Genomic DNA, 24,609 nt, shown 5'->3' on the forward strand with positions numbered 1-24,609 from the left:
ACAGTAATATGAATAATTAAATCAGCAGGTAAGGAAATGTTAACAGAACATAGATATATTTCTGTGATACAATATGTGGGACTCAAAAGTTATGTAATACAATGATCAAATGGAGTAAAGAGCAAAGCTAATATAAGTCCCAATTATTATGAAGACGGTAGACCTCTTAATCAGAAGACTTCAGAACATGAATGGATATGGGGACTGGAGATAGTAATATATATTCTGAGGTTCAAGGACCAAAAAGTCCTCTATAAGGCAACATCTCATAGTAGCTAAGAATATAAGAATGAGAATAGAATAAAAATCCCTAATAAAATGTAAATGTTATGAAAACAGAGATGTTTTCTGTTTTGTTCACTGTCATATATATCCCAAGTGCTACAAGGGTGTCTGGTACTCAACAAATATTCAGTGAGTATTTACTGAAAGAATGTTATAGAACTGACTAGAATGAGAGAGAATGAAAGAATCTGAGAGAGATGCAATACAGAGTTCAAAAGACTGATCTTATAAACAATAAATGTCAAACATAAAAGTAAAAAGGGATTACAGATAAGAATATGAGAAAAGCATTAAGAATCATAGGAAAACCAGTGAAAGAGAGTATTATAGAAGTCACAGTAGGTAAATTTTGTTAACAAAGAAAATGGTGACTTATATTAAGACTCAATTAAGTATTTACTTTTGCCTACCTTACGAGGTTGAAAATCGTATTTCACACAATGCTGAAAACCTTTTCCTTTGGACTTCAGTGATGTGACTATTAGGCAATTGCCAACAAAATGAGCAGAATAGCCAACTCCTTTGCTAGTACGAAAACTGCAATGAATATGAGAATAATATAATAACCAGATAAAAAGAAACATATACCTAACACCCATTAAATATTACTTTATATAAAAATAAAACTTAATTTCCTGTAGAGTAGAAGTTTAGCATGGGTCAAATAAAAACTAAAACATAAAAGAGTTATAGTAACTAAAACACAAGGAATTCAATCTAGGAACTAAAGGACTACTGAAGCTTTTAATATTTCAATTTAAAATGTCAGAGTATGGGTGGGGGAGAGGGGGCAGGGTGGAGAAATGACCCAAACAATGTATGCACATGTGAATAAATGAAAAAAATTAAATAAATAAATAAATAAATAAATAAAATGTCAGAGTACATAAAAACTAATAGTCAACAAAGTCTACCAAGTAAACTTCATCTACCTTTAAGGACCATCTTCAATTAGTAAACAAAAACTCATTTATATTCAGATCATATTTTCAATAACAACTTGCTCTCTAATTCTGATATGCCTTAGAAAATAGTTTACAAATTAAAAAAGCCATTTTTGATAAGTAATATAGCCTATCAACAAAGTATATTTTAATCAAAATAAGAAACGTGACTTATTTGATTATAATTTCTCACATGGTTATTGTTTTTAAGTAATGTATCGATTATGTTTTTAGAACAAAATAAGTGAAAAGTCAAAGCAAATAATATCTAGTGGGAATCTGGTTTCTTTTCTCTCCCAGATGAGGCACCAGCAATGTGAAGCACCCCCAGAACTGACAGGCAGGAAGGTCTAAAACCCTTGAGTCTTGAACTGTATATGGGAAAGAAAAGTTAAGAAAAATCACCTAACATAATAGTAAAATGAATAAATAAGTAACATTTATTTATCTGAATGTTTATATAGTTTTAACTATATGTATATATCTATGTATATATACATACTCTAATATAAACTTAATACCATATTATATAACTACAAAATTTAATTACTTAAAGGAAAAAGTCCCAAAGTAAAGCATATTACTCACCAATAAAGATAAGGTTTATCCTTATCAACGTTAATGTTATTTAATGGATCCATGCGAAACCAAGTGTTCAGGGTGAAGCCATTCTGATAAGGCCACTTTGCAATAGGAGGCAATGCAATTGCCTACAAGGCAACGAGAAAAGGTAAAGTATCAGCTAAAGAAAACATGATGTCACTAAGGCAAAACCTGGCCTTCATAGATTAAAAAAAAAAAAATCAGAAAATCATGAACAACTATAGAAAACAGAAACAATTATCTTACTTGATAATCTATTATATACTGTTTGTTGACTATACCAATATTACACTTTCAAATAGTGAATTAAATTTCATTTCTACATTACAGCGAGTTGCAGACTGTTCTTTGAAACTTCCCCTCCAGGGGCAGAGAGAAAAGAAAAAGAAGACAAAAACCTCCCCCTCCAACCTCACCAATACATTATCCCTTATACATATGCCTCAGAATTTTCAGTTTATATTTAATAAAATACTTAATTTTATTAAAGCAGGTTGAATCTTTGCAGCCCAAAACAACTATGCTAGAAAATGTTAATGGTATCAGTACTGAAATAGAAGTGTTATTGATAACACTTGCTCATAACCCTGAAACAATGAGGGGAAAGCATGGGATTTGTTATTCAGAAATTTAATCATTTAAATTTATGGACAAAAAAAGTATTGAGATCCATCTACAGGTAAAAAAAAAAAAGCAATAATATAGGACTTAACTTATAATAACAAAATGAAATCTAGCCATTCTAAGGAATGAGAAAAATGATTACTTGACTTGCTTGACTTATTTTCCTAGAAAATATTTAAATTCCTTCACATAAAAGATACCCACTGTGACTTTATTTTTTATTTATTTTTTTTTTTTTGTGCTTCTGCACATAGCTGGGATGACAGGTACACACCACCACATAAAGGCATTGGTTGAGATGGGTCTCATGAACTTTTTGCCCAGGCTGACCTGGAACTGCTACCCTCACAGTCACTGCCTCCAGAGTAGCTTTGATTATAGGTCTGAGCCACCATGCCTGGTTCTGCCACTGTGACTTTATAATTGACCTCTTCTCCAAACACATCCTTCATATCATTAATAATGACCTTTACAAAATATAGCAAGTAGCTTACACAATAAAAAATCTCTGCAGGGCTGGAGAGTAACTCAAGTGGTAGATGACCTACCTAACAAGCATAAGGCCCTGAATTTAAACCCCAGTACCACCAAAAATCCCCAAATCTTCTGCATATAGTATAAACTTTAAATTTCTTCAGGTTCTATAAGTTTCTTTATACACACTACAGCTCCAACAAACAAATTCAGTTTTATGCTCTTCTAATACCTTACCCCAAACTCCAAAGTACAGTGAAATATACCACCTGTTCCATTTGTTGTTTCACAGCTCCCCTTTTTGTACATGATGTTGCTTCTATCCAAAACAACCTCCTTCCACAAAAACCTCAATCATTCTCCAATACCGAGCTAAAATGCCCTCATCTGTCAAGCTTTCCTGAACTTCAATCTAGCATGATTTCTCTTTTCATTGTTTTCCCACAATTCTTAGTACCTAAATCTACATAGCACTTATGCCTTCTTATTAGAGCAAGGGAATTTTTTTTAATCTATTCATTACAGTTCTTCAAAAGAAATGAGTATTATCTACATTTCCAGCCTGATAATTTGAAGGTATAGAACAGAGTACCTGGTCAATAAGTAATCTCAAAGTAGCCAAAGATTTGTAAGTATCTGCTGTTTTTTTGTTTTTTTTTGTCTTTTTTTGTTTTGCTTTTTTTTTTTTCTAATTTTTCCTTTTTTTTTTTCCGGTGCTGGGGACTCAAACTCAGGGCCTTGCACTTGCCAGGCAAGCGCTCTTCCACTGAGCTAAATCCCCAACCCCTCTGCTGTTTTAAAAAATAAATACAGTATGTAATTTCAAATAAACAAACTCTACAAATGAATATTGCCCATTCAATGTCCTTTCAGATATTGTTTCAGCAATTGGTTCAGGCAGCTTTATTGTCAAAAATAAACACAGCTTTTCTTGACTCGTTAAAAAAAAAAATATTTTACTTTAGTATTTTGCTAACTAGCAAAATGCTTTTTTTTTTTCTTGCTCAGTTTAACACTAGTTAATACCTCCATAAGTTTCTGTAAAGCAGAATGTATTTAGCTGGACTGAGCACTAAGAGGAACAGGAGAAATACTGAGGACACTGAGTAACAAAATGAATGTATGGAATCATATATGTCACCTAACATATATGCTAACTTCTGTACATGTAAGATACTGTAATCCTAACCACCTGGGAGATTGAGATGGGGAGGATTGTGGATCCAGGCCAGCTTGGGCAAAAAAGTATGTGAGATCCCATCTCAACAGAAAAAAAACTGTGTGTGGTGCACCTGTCATCCCACCTACATTGAGAAGCAATAATAGGATTGCAGTCCAAGCCAGCCTGGCAAGAAGCAAAACCCCCATCTCCAAAGTAACCAGAGCAAAAATGGCTGGAAGTGTGGCTCCAGCAGTAGAGCACCTGCCTAGCAAGTTTTAAGTTCAAACTTCGGTACTGCCCCCCCCTCAAAAAAAAAAGATTTGTAGTTTTTAACCTTTTGCCAGGAACAGCAAAACCAATGACCCTTTTGCATCACAAAAGTAGATGGTTACAGCAGTATCACTAGGGTATTCAAAAGCATCCTCTTTCCCCCATTGATCTAAATTCCCATTCAATTCATTACCCACAACCAGTTGCCTTGAAAATGCATTAACAGTTTCATCCTACTAAGCTAGGATTAAATTAAAAATAAAATAGTGCATTAACAAAGAAATAGAGGAAACAAATTAAGATAATCTACCCTTCAAGTTTTATGTTGAAGCTAAAAAAAATTGAAAACCCAAAGAAAACTAAAGGGAAAAATAGTATTCAATAACATTAAGATAATATATTCTCTCCAAATTGTTCTGTACACTTAATATACCACAATGAAAACTACAACAGTATTTTTTTTTTAGTTGATGGCACTATGGTTTGGACTCAAGGGCCTTACATTTGATAAACAGGCACTCTACTGCTTGAGCCACACCCCCAACCCAATTTTGCTTTGGTTATTTTGAGATAGGGTCTCACGTTTATGACTGGCACAGCCTGGACCATGCTACTTCTAGTTATGGAAGGGCTGTGTAGCTGGATAACAGGCGTGTGCCACCATGGCCAGTTTTTATTGGCTGAAATGTGGTACAGCAAGCTTTTTTCTTGGTCAGGCCTCAAATTGTGATCTTCCTGGTCTCTGCCTCCCAAGTAGCTAAGATTACAGCGGTGAGCCACAGTGCCCAGCCTACACTGCAGGATTTCAATGAAATTTAACAAATTTATTCAGCAATGTACACAGAAATGCAAATATTCTAGAAAAGTCAAAAGTATTTTAAACATGAAGAACAAAGGTGGAGTATTTATACTACCTGACTTTAAGAAGGACTAACTACACAGCCATAATAATAAAGAAAATGTGACACTGGCATAAGAATTGATTTCTAGGGCAAGAGTACAAACTAGAGAGTTCAGAAATAGATCCATCAAACTATACTCAATTAATTTTCAAGAAAGGTGTCAAGTAATTCCAAATGAAAGGGATTATCTCTTCACCAAATAATTACAAAGCAAATAGATATTGCAAACAAATAAAACTTAATTCCAACTTTGCTTCGTATCACATGAAAATAATTAACATAATATTCACTAGAAAAATACAAAAATAAAACTAAAATGAGAAACCATTCCACAACCATTAAAATGCCTCAAATTAAAAAGACTAATAATGTCTAGGACACAAATCAACTGAGACTCTCATGTTGCTGATGAAAATGTAAAATTTTACACTGTGGACAATGCTCTGACAGTTTCTCACGAGGGTAAACATATACTTACCAAAAAACTTAGCAATCTCATTCAGGTATTTACCAAAAGATAAGAAAACATATGCCCACAGGAAGACCTGTGCATTATATATTTATTGGAGATTTATTCACAATCACTGAAAACTAGAAACCCAAATGTCTTACCAATTAGAGGATGAATGAATAAACTATGATATATCAATAAAAGTTAATACTATTCAAAATAAAGAGATACATAAAAAAAGTACTGATAAAAGCTCTAACATGGGCAATCTCAAAAGTATTATTGTAAGTAAAAGAAGCCAAACATAAAAACTAAGCTGGATCTGATGGTACACATTAATAATCTTAGCACTGAGGAGGCAGAAAGATGGCCAGACTAGCTATATAGTGAGACCTTGACACAGAACAAACCCTGTGTGCTGCATGATTTCATTCATGTGATAAACTAGAAAAGGCAAAACTTTAGGAACACAAAATAAATCAGAGGTGGCAAGGGAAAGGAGCTAGGTAACTTAATGATATATAAAAATTAAACACATGTAATTAAAACTTACCGCAGCACTACAACCAGGGAAATTGAAAAAAGTATCAGGACCATGTCTTTGTGGCATCTGATTAAGAACTGACAACAATTTTACTGCATGTCTTGGCTGAGAAAGCAATAAAAGAAAAAAAAGTCATTGTATAAATTTAGCAATAATACATAATATACCTCCTCTTTAGTCACTGGACTCTTTTCTAACTAGAGAAAAAATTAATCATAAATTATTTACTAATCTGGTTAAGAAGAAAACAATTCCCATTATCAATTCAAATGTACAGTTCTCTCAGGACAAATTGTTGAACACAAAGTATGAATGGACTGAAATTGAATACTTCTCCCTCTGACCACAGCTTACCCAGATTCCACTTTCTCCTCGAAGCATGCTGAACAGAAGTTTCAATTCCTTGACAGTGATGCTGTAGCTGGCAAGAACCCCCAACATATCAACTAGAAGATCTTCAAAGGAAAACAAAGTTATTCTCTACTCTAGTCATGAGCTGCAATCTGTCAAGGTAATATATGTTTTTGAAAGAGTCAAGGTTATCAACTGTCAATTATATATACATACATATATATATATAACATAGATTAATAACATCATGAATAGCGACTCTAACAATTTACACACGTGGATCTGCAGACAAAGAGAAATAAAAACATGTAAAAGGACAAATATATAACATTGCAAATTGGTTATTTTCAAATAAAAAATTGGTATTTGACCATATTTTCTACTAGAATTATCTGTTTTTTAATAAAATGTGCTCTTGAAATATTCCTTGGGCTATGAGCAATTTTGAATATTTATTCAAAATTATTTATTAATATATTGTGCATTATTATAAGTGGTTTATATGTATTAAGATCACAAATTCTTGTAACAAGCCTATGAGCTAAGTATAATTATTATCCCCTTTTAAAAATAAGTAAATTGTGGCATATAATAACTTAACCTCACTGCCTAAGAACACAAACACAGCAAGTGGTAGAGTCAGCATTCAAATCCAGGCAATATGACTACAGAACCTTCACTCTTACCTCTTAGTTTATAAGTAGAAGTGTGATTTAAACACAATACTAGGGTATCCATTATACTAATAGTAGTATTTATGTACACATAACAGTCAAACCAGCTGAGCAAACAATACTCAAAATTATCTTAATCTCTTGTCACTGGTTACTTTCTATACACATTGTGATTAATATTTCTTTGTAATATTCTTTGGCTCTTTGGAAGATTAAACATCTAAAGCACTTGCTAAGAATTAAACATACTACAAACGTTAATGCAAACCAAAAGACAAATATATTCTTAAGGTTATTATTTAACAAAAGGTTAGATAAGGATAAATTGAAATAATTACTGTTAAATAATTTATAGTATCCAATATTATAAATCAATAACTACAATTTGAGAAATGAAAATATTTATTGTATATTTCAAAATAGAAATTGAATATGATTATTTTCATCAATAAGTCAGTAACTGATTCTTACTTGATGCCATAAGAAGCAAGCAATCTCTCTGATAAAATTATGACAATGGCTATGCCAATTTTCCATGAGAGATCTTTTAATGAAACAAAATGTTTCATCATTTAAGTAACAAAATTGTATGAAAATATTAGTACATACAAACCAAAATGTCCATTTCTAAGAATGAATTCTAGACAAAAATCCAGAACCTTAAAAACACTAGACTAACATGCTCCATTTTTAAGCAAACTAGTTGAAATGATAACCATCATCAAGATTATTTAAAGGTTTACATAAAGACTTTGTAAAAAAATTTTCTATTTGCAATATACAGGATGTATGACACAAAAAAGTGATCTATTAAATTTATATGCAATTATAATTTTTTAATTCCTTATATATTTATTATTCATGAAAACATAACCAAACAGCTCAATTTAATTTTAGTATATTAAGTCTTTTCTAGACAAGATTTTAGTTGTAATATTTTATACTACAACTATGAAATTCTATTAGCAATTAACTATAAATGTTTAATCACCTTTTAGTAGTTAAGTTTACATCAGAGATGAAAATCTAGCAGTGTTTGGTAGCTAATAAAACTTCCTTAGTATGATATCCAAATTTTAAATTGTCTCCTAAAAATAAGTAAGGTACAGATTTTTTTTCTGATTCTCTTTTCCTTTTCTCATATCCTTTCACTATCAGGCTCTTTGTGAATGAAATACTTAAAATAATAAAAAGTAAAAATTTTGTGCTATCACAAAATAAATGAAAAGAAAGGATAAGAGAATTAAAGAACTTTATATAACAGAAAATGTCAAAATAACAATTTTTGTGGTACTATCCGCCTCACTGTCTTTACATTCCAATGCTCATGAATTAAATTATAATAAACTGCAACTTATGTAATTATGAATCCTTCTCTAATCTGTATTCTGTAAAGTGGCAGCCACTTTATTTATTGGGGAAAATAAAACTTAACAGCTTAGGCCCAGGTATAAGGATTGAAAGGTCATATGGTGTTCTACATACACTCTTACATACACATTTATGCAAACAAATTCCTGTTAAATAAGTCTAGAATTTATAATAGTACCAGTACCATATACATTAAAAAGACATTTTTAGAAATAAAAGTCTACTTCTTTTTCTTCAAAAAGTTAGCCATTAGTATCTAACATACAGAGTAAGGAAGCATTTGCTATAAGGCTACATTCCACTTTGAAAGCAACTAGAAATGATCTTAATATACTCATTAAGAAAGGAAAAAATCTGTGGTTTATCAGAAAAAAGTTTAGAATTTGAAATGTTTATTTTGGTAAACCATGGATCTTCAGTCTAAGTATCTTCTGGAATAAAAATGTTTCATAATTCCAAAAATGCTAATCTGACTATTTTTTAAAAATCACATACAATATCCTTAAGATAAAAAATGTATTTTCCAGGATTAACTACTACTCTGGGACAAAAAACTTCTACTAAAATGCAAAACTTATTGTTTGAAATAAGCGATAATAAGGAAAAATTAATATTTTTATTCAAAATGTTATGTAAATTTTATGCTCTATTCCACAATACATGTTCATTTTAACACAGAAGTGTCCCCAAAAAACCCAAAGTAAAATAAACACTTCCAAACAATACAGCCTGCTTTTAGTTCCTCCTGTCATGTGATATGTCACATGGTGACAGATTGAGCACCATGAAGCTGGGATAATTTGATAAAGGGTTCACTCATAACACAGAACTGAAAAAATGTGTTGTGGTATTTTCAGCATGTGAGGATTTAACTATATACTACATAAAAGTAGTATTTATTTTTCTGATGGATTTCAAAGGATCTACTCTACAGTACTGAATTTTCTAAAACTTAGAAAACCAAAATAGTATTGTGTTTGGTTAATATAGTAATTCTGTTTGTCTTCTTTCATTCTCCAGGTTTTCCATTAATATAAAGGACAAATTCTCCATATATTTCTCTGTATCTATTTTAATTCAAGGCAGTTTCAACAAATCTATATTATGTATAAAATATAAAACAAAGTACATGAAACTTTATAAGTATATAAATGCTTTCCTATCAGATACCCCATACCTGCTATCATGTCATCTACAGCACTCATTTTCAGCAATACTTGTTCAATTAGCCCAACTTCTGTGCTAGTCTGTAAATTCCGAACACTTTTTCGCAGAATGGCTGTAAACATGCTCCATATTTCTGCTTGACATGTTATATCACAGTGCTCCAAAAGCTCTGTCATGCATGTTATACTCTCAGCATCCTGGATAATAAAGTTCATCTCCAAATCAAATTCTCCACCAACCAGCTGGAAGTAAACAGAAAAAACCCAATAACTAGCAATAATGCGGATGGTTATTTATAGCAGTAAAACAGAATAATAAAAATATTTAACTAGCAAGGAGACATAGCTAGAAAAAATTTCAAGACCTCTAGTGTAAAACTATTTTGACCAAAATTTAAGAGCTATAAATGTAGTAACTACAACTAGCAAACAGAAATATATTTTCCACAAACATGGACAAGCATGATTTCAAATCCAGAAGAACAAAGCAAACTACAGTATATGATTACTGGGTGGAATACAGGGAAAATACCTTAAAAACAGGTTTGGCCTTTACAAGTAATAATCAATAAAAAAAATACAGAGTTCACTAAGGATCAATTTTAAGATGAAGTTCATTCTTTTGGTATTACTAGACTTCCAGAAAAGAGATTATTTAAAAAAAATAGGTATGTTTGATGTCTACATATTGAAGATATAGAAATATGAAACTGATACTAGCACGACTCACTGTAAGTATTGAAATGATGGAATCAATGTGGAAAATAAGTTGAATAGACAAATAAACAAGGCCTTACAATACTTTATTTAAAATGCAAAAATGTGAATTAAGTAGAGAAAGTTGATTTAAAAGCAATGTATGACGTGGCACTACGTCAAATGAGTCAAAGGCTATTATTACTGTTCCTACCAGTAATTAGAAATACTGTACTTATATGAGTCTTGAAATAGAATAACTCCTACCAGATCTTTTTTTGTCCAAAAACTTTAAGTTATTTTTCTTTTCCTTTTATGTAAGTTTTAGAATTGCTTACATCTATAAAATTGCTAAAGTTTTTAAGAGTTGTATTGAACTAATTTGACAATTTGTGAGAAAATCAATGTCACCTGTTTTGAATCTTCTACTACATGAGTATTAGATGCCTTTCTATATTTATTTAGCTCTGTGATTTCTTTAATCAATGTTTTATGGTGTTTACAATGCAAATCTAGTATAGTTTGTCAAATTTATATAAGCAATTCATTTTTTACTGAATATATTTTTAAATTTTGGTTTTCATGTCTTCATTCCTAAAATATAGAAATACAATTAATTCTTACATGTTCATCTTGTACCTGTGATCTTGCTAAATTGACCTAATAACACCAAAAATGTGTTTTATAGATTCTTTGGAGTTTTCTTTACTTTTTTCTTTTGTTTCATTTCTTTACTTCTCTCCTATCTTGCTTCTTTTTTTTAATTTCCTAATCTCCCTCATTTTTATTAATCAGTAATACTTTTACCTTAAATAATTTATAAATTTCTACTTTATTATGTAAGTGCTTGAGCTCCTTTATTTACTATCTTTATTGAGGGTGCTAGTGGTATTTCCAATTGACTTTTACTACATTTAAATATCTAATTTGTTTTTTAATTGTTATTACTGTAGTCTGCTTTTTCTTATCAGATTGAGGCCTCAAAAGAACAGTGAGTGCTAAGAAAACTCACAAATAAAAGTGAAAGATGAATCCATCCCAACAGATGTACAAGCCAAAACATAATAGCACAAGAAGTTATGACAAAGGAAAGCAGTATGTTTCCTCCATAAGTCAATAACACAGCAAAAAACTGATCTCAAATATTGAAATAGTTGACACACTAGAAAACAATTCAAAAGTCTAGTTTTATTATTATTATCATTATTGTTTGACAGTCCTAGAGTTTGAAGTCAGGGCCTCATGCTTGCTAGGCAGGTGCTCTACCACTTGAGCCACCCAACCAGCCCCAAAAGTCTAGTTTTAAAACTGGTCAGTAATCTCAAAGAGGACTGAAATAAACAGATGAATGGAGTAAGGAAGTCAATTTAAAACTTGGACAAGAAAGTCACTAACATGGATGAGAATCTTAGCAGAGATGAAGACTTAAAAAAAAACTGAAGGAAAATCCTGGAAATGAAAAGCTCAATAAATAAAATTTTAAAACTTAATGGAAAGTATCATCAATATTCTAGATCATGAAGAAGAAAGAATATTAGGGATTAAACACAAGGTTGAGGAATTAAGATAGCAATAAATAAAACAATAATAAGCAATTATAACCACAACTTTCAAGAACTCTGGAACATGATTAAGAGCCCAAACCTAAGATTGGTCTATGAGGTAAAAGAAGGGGATGAGACAGAAATTAAAGAAATATATTCAACGAAATTACAGCAGAAAATTTCCCAAATCTAGGGAAAGATACAGACATACAAGTACAGGAGATATTTGTAATCCCAAATAGGTATGATCAAAAAAGAACCTCTCCAGTTGACAGCAATGCAAGATTACAGAACAAAGAAAGAATATTGAAAGTTGTAAGAGAAGAGTGTCAAGCTTCTTAGAAAGGCAAACTCATCAGAATTTCATTAGACTTCTCAGCAGAAGTCCTAGAAGTAGGGAAAACACAGAATGGTGCATTTCAAGCCCTGAGAGTAAATAATTGCCAAGCAAGATTACTATACCCAGCAAAGTTTTCCTTTAAAATTGATGGAGAAATAAAAACCTTCCAAGATAAGCACAAACAAATGCAATTTCTGACCACTAAGCCAGCAATGCTAAGCACACTTAAAGGAATATAAAGATGAAGAAAAAAAGACAGTAACAAATACAAGAGCTTGAGAAAGAATAAATTTCCTCTAAAATCAGGAATGAGACAAGGTTGCCACTCTCACCATTCTTAGTCAGTATAGTGCTTGACATATTAGCCAGAGAAGTAAGGTAAAAGAAATAAATAAAAGGGGTGCAAACAGGATAGGAAGAAATCAAACTATCCCCATTTACCAATGATATAATCTTATTCTCAAAAGACTCTAAAAGCCATCCATGAGACTCAGATCTGATAAGTGTTTTCAGCAAAGTACCAGTAAATACAAAGTCAACTACAAAAATCAGTAGCTTCTCTATGCACCAATAACAAACTCACTGAAAAATGAATCAGGAAACAATCCTATTCATAAAAGTCTCAAAAAAAAAAAAAAAAACCAAAACCCAGCTAGGTCTAACTCCAAAGATGTTAAAGACTGCTACCACAAAAACTATAAAACACAAAAGAACAAAATTATCGAATACTCTAGGAGCTGAAGAGACCACTCATGTTCATAGATTAGCAGAAGTAATATAGTGAAAACAGCCATACTACCATTAAAAAATTTCAATGATATTCTCCCTACTTCCCACCCCCATTCCTTATATTACTCAATTTCTGATTCTTATACGTTCAACCACCGCTAAGGAACCAGAGTTTTGTTCCTACATAACCTTATTGGGGAGGCAGATAAGGGATTCAATTTTTTCTTATTTAATCAAATATTTGATTTATTGTTGAGTTGTTGACCTCAATACTATAATATGTTCTCCCACAGATACAAGGAAGTAACAGAGAAACATATCCCAACAGATGTAGAAATCACAGCATAGAAATTTAAGTATGAAAAGGAAAGGCACTGCCACCCCTCCAAAATTTCACAACTCAATAACTAAATCCAAAAGATAATGAATTGACTGAAATGTCAGAGAATTCTGAGGCCTACTGTGATCTCAAACACAAACAGATAAATGAAGTTAGGAAACCAATTCAAGAGCTAGACAAGAAAGTCAGCAACAGGGATGAGAAATTCAGCAAGGAAATGTAAATTAGGGAGGAAAAATCACATAGAAATGTTAGAAATGAAAACCTCAATAAATTAAATTAAAACCACTGTGGATAGCATTATCAGCAGACAAGATGAAATAGAAGAAAAGCTATCAGAGATGCAGGACAAGATTGAGGAAATATTGTACTCAGATAATAACAAAGAAAAAAATGAATACTTACAAGTATAACATACAAGAACTCTGGAACACAATCAAAATATCAAACCTACTATACATCCATGTAAAGGAGGCATTTCAAATTCTAAGTAGACATGACCAGAAAAGAACAACTCCACATCACATCATAACTAAAAGACCAAGATTACAGAACAAAAAAAGGATACTAAAAGATCCAGGAGAAAAGTACACTGGAAACACTTACACACTCATGTTTACTGCATCACTATTCACAATAGCCAAACTATGGAAACAACCCAGATGCCCTACAACTGATGAACAGACTGGGAAAATGTAGCATATATACACAGATAAGTATTACTTTGCTATAAAGAAGAATGAAATTATGTTGTATACAGGTAAATGGATAGAACTGGAGACCATTGTGGTAAGTGAAGTAAACAAGGTTCAGAAGGACAAAGGTCACATGTTTTCATTAATGTGTGGATGCTAAACAAAAAGATAAACATATACATAAATACATACATGACTGTATAAATATGTATATATTTACATATGTATATATAAACACATTTGTAATAGTTGGACTGTTTGAAGGGATTGGGGGAGGGGAGAGAGGAAAAAATGACAACATGAATAATATCAATATACATCATATGTATGAAGACGATATAACTGAACTCACTGAAAACTGGTGGGAGATAGGGAAAGAGAAAGGGGGTTAATCCAATTGAAATACAATATATGCATGTGTGAAATACCACAGTGAAACCCCTTTCGAACAATCAGTATACGCTTTTAAAAATGAAGGACAAGAATGCAAAACAGGTCCTGTTTGGGGTGGATACTAGTGGGAGGGTAAACAATAGAGAGTGAAGTAGAGTGAATATAGTCAATGTACTTTATATACTTGTATACAAAATAAAACAATTCAGGTTGTAATTATTTTAAGAAGGGGGGAAGGGAATGAGAGGGAATGATGGGGGGTGAGTCTAATCAAGGTACATAGTAAGCATATATGAAAATGTCACAATGCAACCCTCCTGGTACAACTAATACACACTAATAAAAATGTTTAATTTTTTTTAAAAGAGTGATGGTGAGGACAAGAGGATGAGTGCAATTATATTAGTAATTACAGAATACTTCTCTATCTTGGCATTTAAGATAACTATCAAAGAATCAGTAGGCCCCAAACTAACAGATATACTAAGTTTAATAAAATATAGTAAAATTAATTTCATCTTTCCCTTTTACTTTTTTAATGTGGCTAGTAGAATACTTAAAATTATTTCTGGCTCACCTTATATTTCTATTATCATGCTGTTTTAGAAGCTAATTATCTAGGTGTCCAAAGGAAAGACTATATAAAACAATTATTAATAAGAGCCATTGCTAAACAAATGGCATTATCCAACAGTTAAGAAATAGAAAAGAACAATAAAAGGACAGTCTAATCTAACACATCTTGTAAGAAAGGTGAGATCTTCACTGAAATTGGAAGGCTGGGTAAGATGTTACCATTCACCTAGAAATACAAAGTACCCTTTAGTAGAATAAAAGAGATATCAGGCATGAAGGACAGTGAAAAGTCCAAATAAACAAAGTACAGAACACATGGAAAACAGAAAGCAGAGAAACAAAATGAGACTACAAAAGGGCTCAAAAAACAAATGAAAATGCAAAACAATGTGTTCACTTAAAAAGTAAGATTAGGGCTGGCAGAGTGCCTCAAGCAAATATAAGGCCCCTGAGTTCAAACCTCAGTATCACCACACACACACACACAAAAAAATTAGAAAGTCAATTTCTTTAATTTTTAAATCAACAGTGAAACAGATGAGAACAGAAGTACTAGTAAGTTATTTATTACAGTAACCTAACTCATCATAATGAAAAACAAGTCTGTAAAAAGCGAGGATGGTGAAGAAAATTTTAAAAACCATATTAAAATAAGCTGATCAGAGATTATTTTACCTAAGAATTAGATAAATATTTGTTTTTGGCAGGTCTGGGTTTTGAATTAAGGGCCTCAGCTTGGAAGGCAGGCGCTATATCACTTGAGCCACTATAGTAGCCCAAATATTTTATACAATCCATCAATTCCTCTCCCACTATAACTCTTTTACCAAAACACAGATGTCCTAGGTTTACAAAAAAAAAAAAATTTGTGATTTTTTCCAAAGAATGAACAAATGCCATAATAGCATTCATTCATGGTTCTATAAACGCTAACCTTGTCCAATCTTCCTAAATTCACTCCTGCTATGATCTGTGATGTGACCACTATATCTCTCAACATTTTCTTGCTTTTATTCATGATTTTCCTTCTGCACTGGCAAATGTATTTACGGATACACTCAAAAACACAGGCCCGTATACTTTTGACTGTCTCTCAAAACCTTAGTAATTCTTCAAGAGTCAGCTTAAATTTTACCTCCTAAGTAAGGCCTCTGTAGTATTTCTTTTCAAAATGAAGAGTATCAATTTCTCTGATCTCGCAAAACTTTTGTGTAAACTATAATAATGCTATTACACATTACATTAATGTAACTTATTACACAAAACAGAAGATGAAATGAACCATACTTAAAACTGAAGCAATTTAAGAATATGGTACCTACTCTTTAGACATCTAAATTATGAATGACTTGCATCATCTATTACACTGACAGTGTCCCTTTGTAAAGAAATAATTTCTCTTTACTATAAAATTTGGGAAGAAATATATGCCAACAAACTAGTATGCTTTCTTTTATTAGACACTCAAAATAGCATAAACCATTACAATTTTTGCCTTTGACTACTAGGAAATTAAAATTAATTTAATGATCAAAATTTGATAACTACTTTTCTTAATTTCCATTTTCTGTTTCTATTTTCCAACAATGTTTTTTGCTTTTCTTCTCTTAGTCTACAGATATCCTTACTATAAGCAAATTCAAATTACTTTTAGAAGTACAATATAAATTATAAAGCTCTTCCATTATTAATTTCTGATTGACAGGATCTTCAAAATAAGCTGTAACTTATGCAATTCTACAAAGAAAAAAATGTAAGTGGCAACCTAGGATAATTAAGAATTACCATTTTGTGAACATATTATATGCTAATTTGTGCATATAACCTTTAGTTCTCATAACTCTTGAGTGATAAGTATTGCACCCGAGGAAATTGAGGTTAACATAGTAAAATAACCTGCCAATGATCCTGAAGCGAGTGGCAGACCTTCAAGGTCTGACATTAACCATTTGCATGCATCATAAATGACTTCTAGATCATTATTTAATAGAAAGAAAATACCTCATAATTTGAGCATGAACATAATAAAAGTTAATGATCATCAAAAATAAAGGCAAGCAAAGTACAAAATTTCTTGTGTGTTTCCTGTTTGCTTTACACTAATCCTCTCTACAAGTAATTTCTGCTGACAATCTTTCTTCAGTATAGAAATAACTATACCCAAGTGTATAACAAATGCTGCTACAAGTACAGTCTATAAAAACTCTAGGGAAGGGAAAGAAAACAAAGGGAGCAATGATCATACAATAAACCTACTTCAAAACGTATCTTTAAAATATGTCTTAAAACAACAGGCAGCTTACAAAAGCAGTATAATCACTTTTATAAGTGTTTTAACTGATAACAACAGGTATAACAACCAGCTGTAGTAACAATTGAATATAACAGCAAATAAGTTCTCAGATACTTGTAGCCAACTCAAGTAAAATGAAGTAAAAATGTATAAAGTAAAAATGAAAAATGTTAATTGCCAAATAACTAATCCTTTTAAATTCTAACTCATAGCCTCACAGTGAAAATCCTAATTCATTTCATGAATAAAAGCAAAAACAAAGACCTTTATAAATAAAAACTGAGAAAACCTATTCTTCACACTTCTGTTCTTAGATTGAAGTGCCTCCTGTATTTAATGAAGAATTCACTGACTGTGTAGAGAATCAGCTCTGCAAGCCTAAATACCTTACCTGATTAAATTATCCTGGAATTTTTGGGGCTCAGGGAAAAAAAATCATTAATTACAATATACTACTGTAATAAAACAGTTGCAAAAGTATCTAAATACAAATTTAGAGATAAACTAAATATCCTCAGTAGAGCAACTTTCTTAATTCACTCAAGATTTAATATGGCTCACCTTTCCACACATTTCTTTACAACTTTCTTTCATGACGAAACAACAAAGTCTACATTATGGGTGAAAAATAAAACAAAAACAGTAAGAAAAAAATATCTAAACCCAGAATAAATTAAGAAGGGAAACCGGGTGAGCATAGGAATCAATACCTATGACTTTTAACTTCATTAGCACTATGTTGTTCAACAGATCTAACTGGCAACTGACTCATATTACTAAATATCAGAGCAGTATCATTTTAAAAATCAATATTGCCAAAATTATTATGAAAGTAAAAAAATACATAGTTTTGGTTTTGCTTTTCATGAAACACATATACACATAAAGCATTTTATTTACAGGTATAAATTAATAATTTCCTTCATTTTGTAACTGTAACAGCATAACTGTGAAGGATTAGGTCTAAGTAAAACATCAAGTAGCCTATAAGTAATAATCTCTGAAATTCCTTTTCTTTGGAAGTACTGGAGTGATCTCTGAAATTAATATATAAACTCAGCTCAGCTTTCATAATAAATTTAGGAATTTCTAAAAGTAGTTCAAATGTGAATTCCCTACTATGAACATTACTTGTTCTCCTTGAACTGTAACTTCAAACTATGTATTGAAATCAATACCAAAAAATTTTTGCTAACCATAAAATTTGCATTTTAATGTGATTTATGTTAGCTAATGTAATATATTTATAAATAATTCAATTTAATACTTGTTTTACTCTTTGGAAATTAAATCACAGCAAATAACAGCAACAATTTAAGCAATAGTCATAAAGTAGTAGTCAATTACTTATTCATATAAAGTAACAAATTTCGAGATAGATCTAATTAATCCTTAATTTATAAATGAAAAGATGAATTTGTCTCAGTGCCCCACTATATACTATTATCTCCTCAGTCTACTTTTCCACATCACTATTTTATAGCCTTCTTCCCACAAACTTCCAAGACCTACTCCCCCATCCTGACTGTAGTAATGACTAGATTACTTCTGCAGTAACAACAAAGAAGCAATTAAAAGGTAACTTTGACATGTTTCATGCTATTAATCCTGTAGGTTTACACACATAATCTGCCTTCCCTTCTCTTAAGGATGAACTATCAGTCCTATCCTTCTGCTTCAACCCTTCATTATCAGTGGCTAAGTAATTCCTATCACCATGAAAGCATACTAAAATCTACTCATCTTTAAAAAATTATCAACTCATGCAGTGTGCCAGTGGCTCAAGTTAATCCTAGCCACTCTAGAGGATCATGGTTCGAGGCCAGCTTGGTCACATAGTTTGTGAGACACCCATCTCCAAAAGTAACCAGAGAAAAATGGACTGAAGGTGTGACTCAAGCAATAGAGAGCTCCATCTTTGTAAACTCTGAATTCAAACTCCAGTTCAAGCAAAAAAAAAAAAAAAAAAAGAAAAATACTCCATTCCCCAATAAGCTACTAACCCATTTCTCTACTTTTTTTAATTCAATCTTCCTTCTCCTGCTGGACTTACAATATTTCAATTGCCCCTGCTCCCAGCACTTGTATTGCTTCTCTATCCATATTCACTCTTAGACCACCTAATTGAATTTTTTGACCCTTAATCCCAACTATATACTATTGATTCCTGCATTATACTCCCCATAGAACTTTTCACATTTGATATAATATGTATTTTAGACGTATGATTATTTCATACCACCTGTACCTAAAATGTAGCCTCAGTGTCTGCTTTGTAGGATGTTTTATCTCTAGTACCTACCCCCTCATGGCCCTTCAAAAAGTAATGTGTGAATAAATAAGTTCATTCATTGAATATCTGCAGAGTCCATTTCCAATCTGCTCCCACCGGAAATTAGAAAAGATGGAGAAAATAACACAACCAATATATGAAAACATTACAGAGCTATCAAGACCATGAAGAATTGCAAGGCCAGATCCAAAGAAGAAGGAATCCCAAAGAGGTAAGCCCAGAATTGGGGTTAATTTTCCCTTGAGGAAAATACCCACTGCAAAAAAATAAATGATTATGGTTGGAAGAGTGAGACCCTATCTTGAAAATACCCAACACAAAAAAGGGCCAGAAGAGCAGTTCAAGTGATAGAGCAATTGGCTACTGGCTAACAAGCATGAAGCCCTGAATTTAAACCCTAGTACCACCAAAAAAAAGAAAAGAAAAAAAAAAGCACTGAGATTCATTTCACCCTAATGAATAAGAAAGGTGATGGAGGCAAATATGATAATAGTACATTATTTGTGGGTGTGGGTGTGGGTGTGGGTGTGGGTGTGGTGTAGAGAGAGAGAGACAGCGAAAGAGATGAATGAAAATAACATAATGAAACCCACTGAAAACTTAAAAATGAGGAAGGAAAAATGAGCGGGCTAAGAAAGAATACTATAGATGAGAGTAATTTTTTTTCTTTTTGGCATATCTGGGAAATGTTTAATACAAACACAAAATATTTGAAGAAATTGTTTTTAAAGTAACAAGTATATCTAAATGTATTTTTAAAACTCTTAATTTCAAAGCACATGAAGCTTAGACATACAGAGATGTCCTCTGACAGCTGACCTCCTCATATATGGGAGTGAGTCTGATCAAAGTACATTATATGTATGCATGTAAATATCACAATGAAACCTCTTTGTACAACTAATTATGCTAATAAAAACTTTAAATATATACATCAATCTTATTTTCTACACTTGGAAAAGACTTGTTGTTTTATATGGATGCCCAATGTCTTAGCTTTGATTTAAAATCTAGTAGTTGAACTAAAACGAGTATAACTCTTTCAGGACATAGATTCAAACTATTACTATGGTAACAGTTCCTTACAGTTTTAAAATCTGTTGTTTATTCCTTTAATTTTTCTTCCTCTGAAATGATTATCCTTATTTCCTTCTTTGCTTATTTCTGTACTTTCTCTAGAATCTTTTTTACATTTTGACTATTTTCCCCATTTTCATTCCATGATTTTCTTACTGTATTTTCTGTGGTGTTTTCTCTCTTTTATGGCATCTAGTTATCTTATTTTTTTATTTTTTCATTCTTTCTAAAATTCTACCAGATAGCTTTTCATGTTCTTGTTGCCTAGCCACCTCATTTATAAGCTTTTCTACTTCATATTCGGTGTTCTCCAGAGCTTAATGCTTTTCATCTTACCCTATAATTTCTGGGTAGATATTAAGCTTTAATTTTAACTATTTATTTCTAGTGTCTTCTTTATCTATGTCTTGCAGTATGTTGATGAGGACTTGGAGCAATTATTTTCTAATACACATGTTTAAGTGACATGATTTCTTCTTAATTATGAGGAGGGAGATAGGGACAATATAGAGTTCCTAGCTTCACTAGGAACTCTATGTAATCAGTAAACTCCCTCAAAATTCCAACTGTTGTTCTCAGATTGGATCTCTCAGTCTTCATTCAAAGGATACCATTCCTTGGAGGTGAATACTTGCTGCTGATTCCTGAGTTCCTTAGATCTTTGACAACCCAAAGTCTCTTTTCCCTTCAATTATTCCTAGTTATTGGCTATTACCCCGTAATTCTTGCTGTTGTCGATTGTTTGACCCAACCTGCTCATATTCATCTATACGTGAGATATACTGTCATCATATTCATTCAAAATGTTGCTAGGGTTGGAAGTGGTAGTGTTTCCTTAGCAAGTATGAAGTCCTGAATTCAAACTTTAGTTCCCATCCTCCCCTCCAAAAAAGTTGTTAGTATTCTTCTTCCATTAGTCACAGTGTCTGCTCTGTTTCTATGAGAAGCTGGAAAAGATTTCAATACATGCACAACTGCTGCCATCTAAGCAAGTGTCTGTCAAGGCTTCATTTTTATTTTTTAATTCAAAAGTTACCATTTTGAGTCTCTATTCCCATTTCCTGCATGGGGAGGAAGAAATGTTTCTCCTTTTGTCCCAACTTTTATCCTGTTGCACTAAATTCCTTCCATAATAAACTTTACTATTACTTTTACTATAAAAAAAAACACAAAAAAGCTTAAAAGAATCATTTATAATTTGTAAAATGACAGTTTAAATCACTATCTTAAATTTTCTAAATGGTAGCTTTTTTGTTTTTAAATGACAGACTTTAACTATTGATACTTCAGTATTATTGTGGTTTGGATTTGAACTGTCCCCCAAAAAAAGCTCATGTTGAAGGCTTGGTCCACAACTCAACATTCAGAGGTGGGGCTCTTGGGAAGTGATTGGATCATAAGGGCACTGACCTCATCAATGGGTAAGTCCATTGATGGATTCATAATTGTACTATTGGGAAGTGGTGGAAAATGTGGCCTGACTGAAGGAAGTGGGTCACTGGAGTGTGCCTTTGAAGGGTTAATCTTGTCCCTGTCCTCTTCCTCTCTAACTCTCTGCTTCTTGGCTGTCATGGGGTGAACAATCTTCCTCTGCCATCCCTTTCTGTAATGATGCTTCTGTATTACCACAGGTCTAAAAGTATGACTATAGACCAAAACCTCCAAACCATGAGCCAAAATAAATCTTCCCACACTTACGTTGTTTATCACAAGCATTTTGTCACAGCAATAAAAAGCAAACTAACACAGGTTTATTGTTTAGAATTTTTCTTAACCCACAAAGACTACATAAGTAATGCTCAAAAGCATTTTTTCTTTAAAAGTACCTACAAAGATATAGTTAAAATTCTCTTTTGACTTTCACACTTTTCCATCTCATTCCTTTTCCCTCCATTTCCTAAAGGATACATCTATTAAATGTCTGGTGGGTATCTCTACATTTGTAGTTTTAAAATATGTAAGTATATACATATATGTATGTGCATGTTTGTATATGTATCCCATAATTGAGGTAAAATATTTACACAGTAAACACATAGTAAAAGTAAAGCACATAGTAAAGGCTTACTAAATTGTAAGTATTATTATTATTAGCAGTTTAAACATAAATTTATTTCTTCCTAACCAACTCTATTATGACCAAGTAGATCTATCTTCCTCCAAAAAAGACTAGAACTCAGCTTACTGTTTTGCTGTCCTTTATACTTCCTCTCCATCTCCCACATAAAATTTTTACTTATACTTGAACTTAACAGCATGTTTCACTGCTTCCTTTGCACATCATTACATTCTGAAGTTCATTATGTTATCTTGGTTCACTGATCTTCTTGGTAGAGTACATCCATTAGTAATTTGCTCAGCAATGACCTATGGACAGTATACTTTCTGAGTTCCTATAAACCTGAATTGTCTTTATCCTACCTTATTCCAAACAGTTAATCTGTCAGAACAGGATATTACTAGATTAAACATTACTTCCCCCCTCCCCAGCCCTTTAAAGACATTACTGTACTGTTTTCTGGAGTCCAATGTTGCTACAGATAATGTGTTGGTATTTTAAATACAAATAAATGTGTATAGACAGAAAGAGGATAGATACAGACATATCTACAAATGGTAAACATCATAGGTGCCTGCTTAGAGAGTGCAAAGCCCTAGATTCAAACTCTAGTACCACAAAAAAAACAAAATTACTTAGAGACAGTAAGAATCCATACTGAAGAACAGGAGTCTATAATGAATCAATCAAGATGATTATATAACTTTATTACCCCATCATTGCAAGGCACACTTACATGTGTGCTTCTATGGCATTATGAAAAAAGAATGTCATGGTCAAATGTTAAAGAATCTCACATATGTGCATAACTGAAATAATATCCAATAGTGCTTAAACTTGCTAGACATCAGAGCTGAAGAGACTTAAGAAACCAAATGTCTAAATGGTGGCAAAAGTCAGACTGCTGGGGTTGGTCATGGAAACATATGGTGATATAGCAACAGCATTACAGGCATTTATAGCATCACAGGGTATGAAAGTGGTCTGGTAATTCCAAGGTTCAATGTCTACCTGAATATAGACAGGTAAAGTGGCAGGAAAATTCAAGTTGCTGGAATAAGAAAGAACTAACAGACTTGGCTCTGGAGGGGACAATTACCTGTGAGATGAAAGACATCTCATGAGAGGACAGATAAATTATAAGTTAATATTGTAAACCAGGAATCAAAAGGACTTCAGGGATATTTCATAGGTTGGTTGGCAATGGCAATAAATATAGGACCAAGCATGGTAAAGAAGGTATAGAACAGATTTGAAAATGATAAGACAATGTTCAAAGGCAGTGGTTTTAAAAAAGTGGTCTGCAAGTAAAGTACCTATAGATATCAAGCTCTTTGATGATGGTGAGGTACAGATGACTTAAAAGAATGAAAAACACTTATATTCAAGATAAGGGGGTAAAAAGAGTACTGGAGATAAATGGTAATGATACAAAGGAACCAAACATGGAGAAACAAGGCAGAAAAAGAAAAGCCCAAGTTTTCTGTCTCTAGACATACTTGAAATGCCCTTTTCAATCCCCTTGATCTAGCTGACAGCTCCTCATCTTTCAGGATTCAGCTCAGGAGTTATTGCCACCAGGAAAACATTCTTTAAACCACATCCTCAATTTCCCTAAGCACTTACACACTGCATACATCTTTATAAAAACACTTATCACTCACAATTTTTACTGTTTCATTATCTGTCTCCAACTAGATAACTGTGATTAGTGTTAATCCATCTTATTATTATATTGCTTTAATCCACCATA

General features: G+C 32.2%; 1 protein-coding gene across 4 annotated transcripts in view; it reads right to left on the reverse strand.

The window, feature by feature from the left end:
- Nbea (neurobeachin) overlaps nucleotides 1-24,609 on the reverse strand; it is a 643,202-nt gene that overhangs the window by 578,628 nt on the left and 39,965 nt on the right. For 3 of the 4 annotated variants that reach the window (XM_074043550.1, XM_074043551.1, XM_074043549.1), the window contains exons 2-6: nucleotides 9,833-10,064; nucleotides 6,614-6,714; nucleotides 6,269-6,364; nucleotides 1,818-1,939; nucleotides 696-822 (exon numbers count right to left, since the gene is read on the reverse strand). In XM_074043550.1, the coding sequence (XP_073899651.1) occupies nucleotides 696-822; nucleotides 1,818-1,939; nucleotides 6,269-6,364; nucleotides 6,614-6,714; nucleotides 9,833-10,064 (678 nt within the window). Of the gene's footprint in view, nucleotides 1-695; nucleotides 823-1,817; nucleotides 1,940-6,268; nucleotides 6,365-6,613; nucleotides 6,763-9,832; nucleotides 10,065-24,609 lie in introns of those variants that run through there. The other variant, XM_074043552.1, reaches the window with a different exon arrangement.

Source organism: Castor canadensis, chromosome 10 (genome assembly GCF_047511655.1).
Source record: "Castor canadensis chromosome 10, mCasCan1.hap1v2, whole genome shotgun sequence".
In the NCBI taxonomy this organism is placed as follows: Eukaryota; Metazoa; Chordata; class Mammalia; order Rodentia; family Castoridae; genus Castor; species Castor canadensis.